Here is a 2,153-nt window from a genome sequence, read left to right as displayed (position 1 = left end):
TACTGTAGCTTCAGCTGTTGGCCCGGGCGTCAGTCGGCCCTAGCTACGCTACTGTCGTGGACTACACCGCCCGCTACAGCCTCATGTAAAGACAATGAATAATATATTCACGCAAGCTTAAACACTGAATATGTTCACTGACGCAACCTCATAAACTCCAGTACAATTAAAACCAATTAAAACACAAGGAGTGCAGCTAAAAGGTTCACATGACGAATACTAAGCGTTCACTCAACACGACCTAGACGCTCCTCTACTGAAATGCCCACTGGTTCTCCCTGCGGATCGTCTGCTCCTCCTCAGGCAAGTAGTCGTTCTTGGTGCTCAAGAAACTACGGATCTCCTCCAGAGAATTGTCACTAATCGTGTCGATAGTCGTCTGGCTAGTCAGGTCCAACAACCCCTTGATGTTGAGGTAACTTGCAGCCTGAGAGGGAGTAAAAAGAATCATAGGGTGTCAAAGAGAAGCATTAATCTATGATGGCTATAGACCATGGATAATTAGATAGATTGTCTTGCATTAAGATGTGTTACAAGCTAATAAAACACAAAACAACACATGACGTGACCTACCATGCGAGATAGAAGCATTAATATATGTAGGATAATCATAAACGCCATATATTGTTATGAGTAGTCTCATGTTTCCGCACGTGAATCATATGCAATTTGCTGGCACATTGATAGTGCAGCTAGTAAGTTCACACTGATCATAATAAAGCTTCAAGCATAACAATGATATGCACATATCAGTGAAACATATCAGACCACAAGATGATGCCCTAACCAATTTACAAGGATTTCGTATCGCCGGCCAATGTGTACGTCGCTAATAAAGCAGAATCATGTATAATCTAAGTCTAATCTAGTCCAATCGAATCGAATTGAATCTACCTTGATGTTTGTCCGAGGAGTTCGTCCAATCTAATATAAATAGTACCAAGACGCGCAAGCCCAATCTAGATCGAGTGCCAGAAGGGGACATCAAGAAAAAGTAGATCTAGAAAAAGAAAATGGTCGAATTGATGGATATCATACCTGGATGAGGTCGAAGCGGGTGGCACGATTGACCTTGATGAATTCTGCATCCCAAATCTTGAGGTCCTCGGCTAGGGCGGCGGGAGCCACGGTGTCAGACGCAGCGGCACCGGTGGCTCCAGTGGTCGGTACGTGTTTGTTGCAGTACTCGATGACCCTGGAGAGGATCTTGGAGTTGATGTTGGGGATCAAAATGGCTGTGTCGGCGCAGTCATCCTCGATCATTTTGCGAATAGTCTGCGACTCCATGGCGACTGCCTCCTCCACCTCGAACTCCATGCCGTCGGGTGACTTGAGCATGATCATCTTCTTGCCTGCCTCTCGGGTCGCCATCACTGCTGGATCCGGGTTGGAGGTGGTGGCGGACGAATTGGGGATGGGGGAAACCCTAGAAACGCGGCCGGCGGCGGCAGCAGCGGAGAGGAAAAGATGGGAGATTTGGTTGTTGAGGGATGGGCTGGGCTAGGTTCCGAGGGAATTTATTTATTGAGGCGGGGCAACGCGTGATTGTACATCTATCTATCGTACATCGCAAGGAAACGAAGCAAAGTACTACCAAACCAAACCGAACCAAATTTGGACAGAATTTGTTTGATGACGTCCACATGAGCAGGGGTCCGAGCACACATTCGACCATCCAATCTATATCTAGCGCATGCAAGGCCCGCGGTGGCACTTTAACAAAAAGACTCTCACCATTCCCCTCTTCGCTTTTGCAACAAACCCCTTTATCTCTCCCGTGCAACCTCATCCCTGCTGAACCTCCTGCAGCCAGCCATTGATCCCGATCTATCATGGTGGGCACCGCACCACCCTTCGCCCCAACGCCAAGCCATGGAAGCACTGGTCTTCATGCGCAGACATAAATTAATTCCTGTGTTGTTACCAAAATATAAATACATGTGCCAGCTAGTATTGATGAGAAAAATCATCGCAACAATGCTATTGATTCAGTGCATTTATATATTTGTAGGATTTTTTGACATAGCTTATCATTTCGCTGTTCGCTTGGAATAAATTATTGAATTAAAGATCCACCAAAAGGACCATACATGGTACATCCCAGTCTCTTGAGGTTAATGAAGAGATTTAGGTAGTTGAAGATGTGAATGTAG

General features: G+C 46.0%; 1 protein-coding gene across 1 annotated transcript; it reads right to left on the bottom strand.

Moving 5' to 3' along the window:
- Nucleotides 1–106: 106 nt before the first annotated feature.
- On the bottom strand, nt 107–1,492 carry LOC119344731 (SKP1-like protein 1). The gene is made up of 2 exons (XM_037615095.1): nt 1,039–1,492; nt 107–427 (listed from the first exon to the last, which is right to left on the bottom strand). Exons 1-2 carry the CDS (start codon nt 1,369–1,371, stop codon nt 254–256), a joined length of 507 nt encoding a protein of 168 aa, XP_037470992.1. The 5' UTR covers nt 1,372–1,492; the 3' UTR covers nt 107–253.
- Nucleotides 1,493–2,153: the final 661 nt, after the last annotated feature.

The sequence above is a fragment of the Triticum dicoccoides genome, unplaced genomic scaffold, assembly GCF_002162155.2.
Source record: "Triticum dicoccoides isolate Atlit2015 ecotype Zavitan unplaced genomic scaffold, WEW_v2.0 scaffold18258, whole genome shotgun sequence".
NCBI classification, from domain to species: Eukaryota; Viridiplantae; Streptophyta; class Magnoliopsida; order Poales; family Poaceae; genus Triticum; species Triticum dicoccoides.
This window is presented reverse-complemented; position numbering and strand designations above follow the sequence as displayed.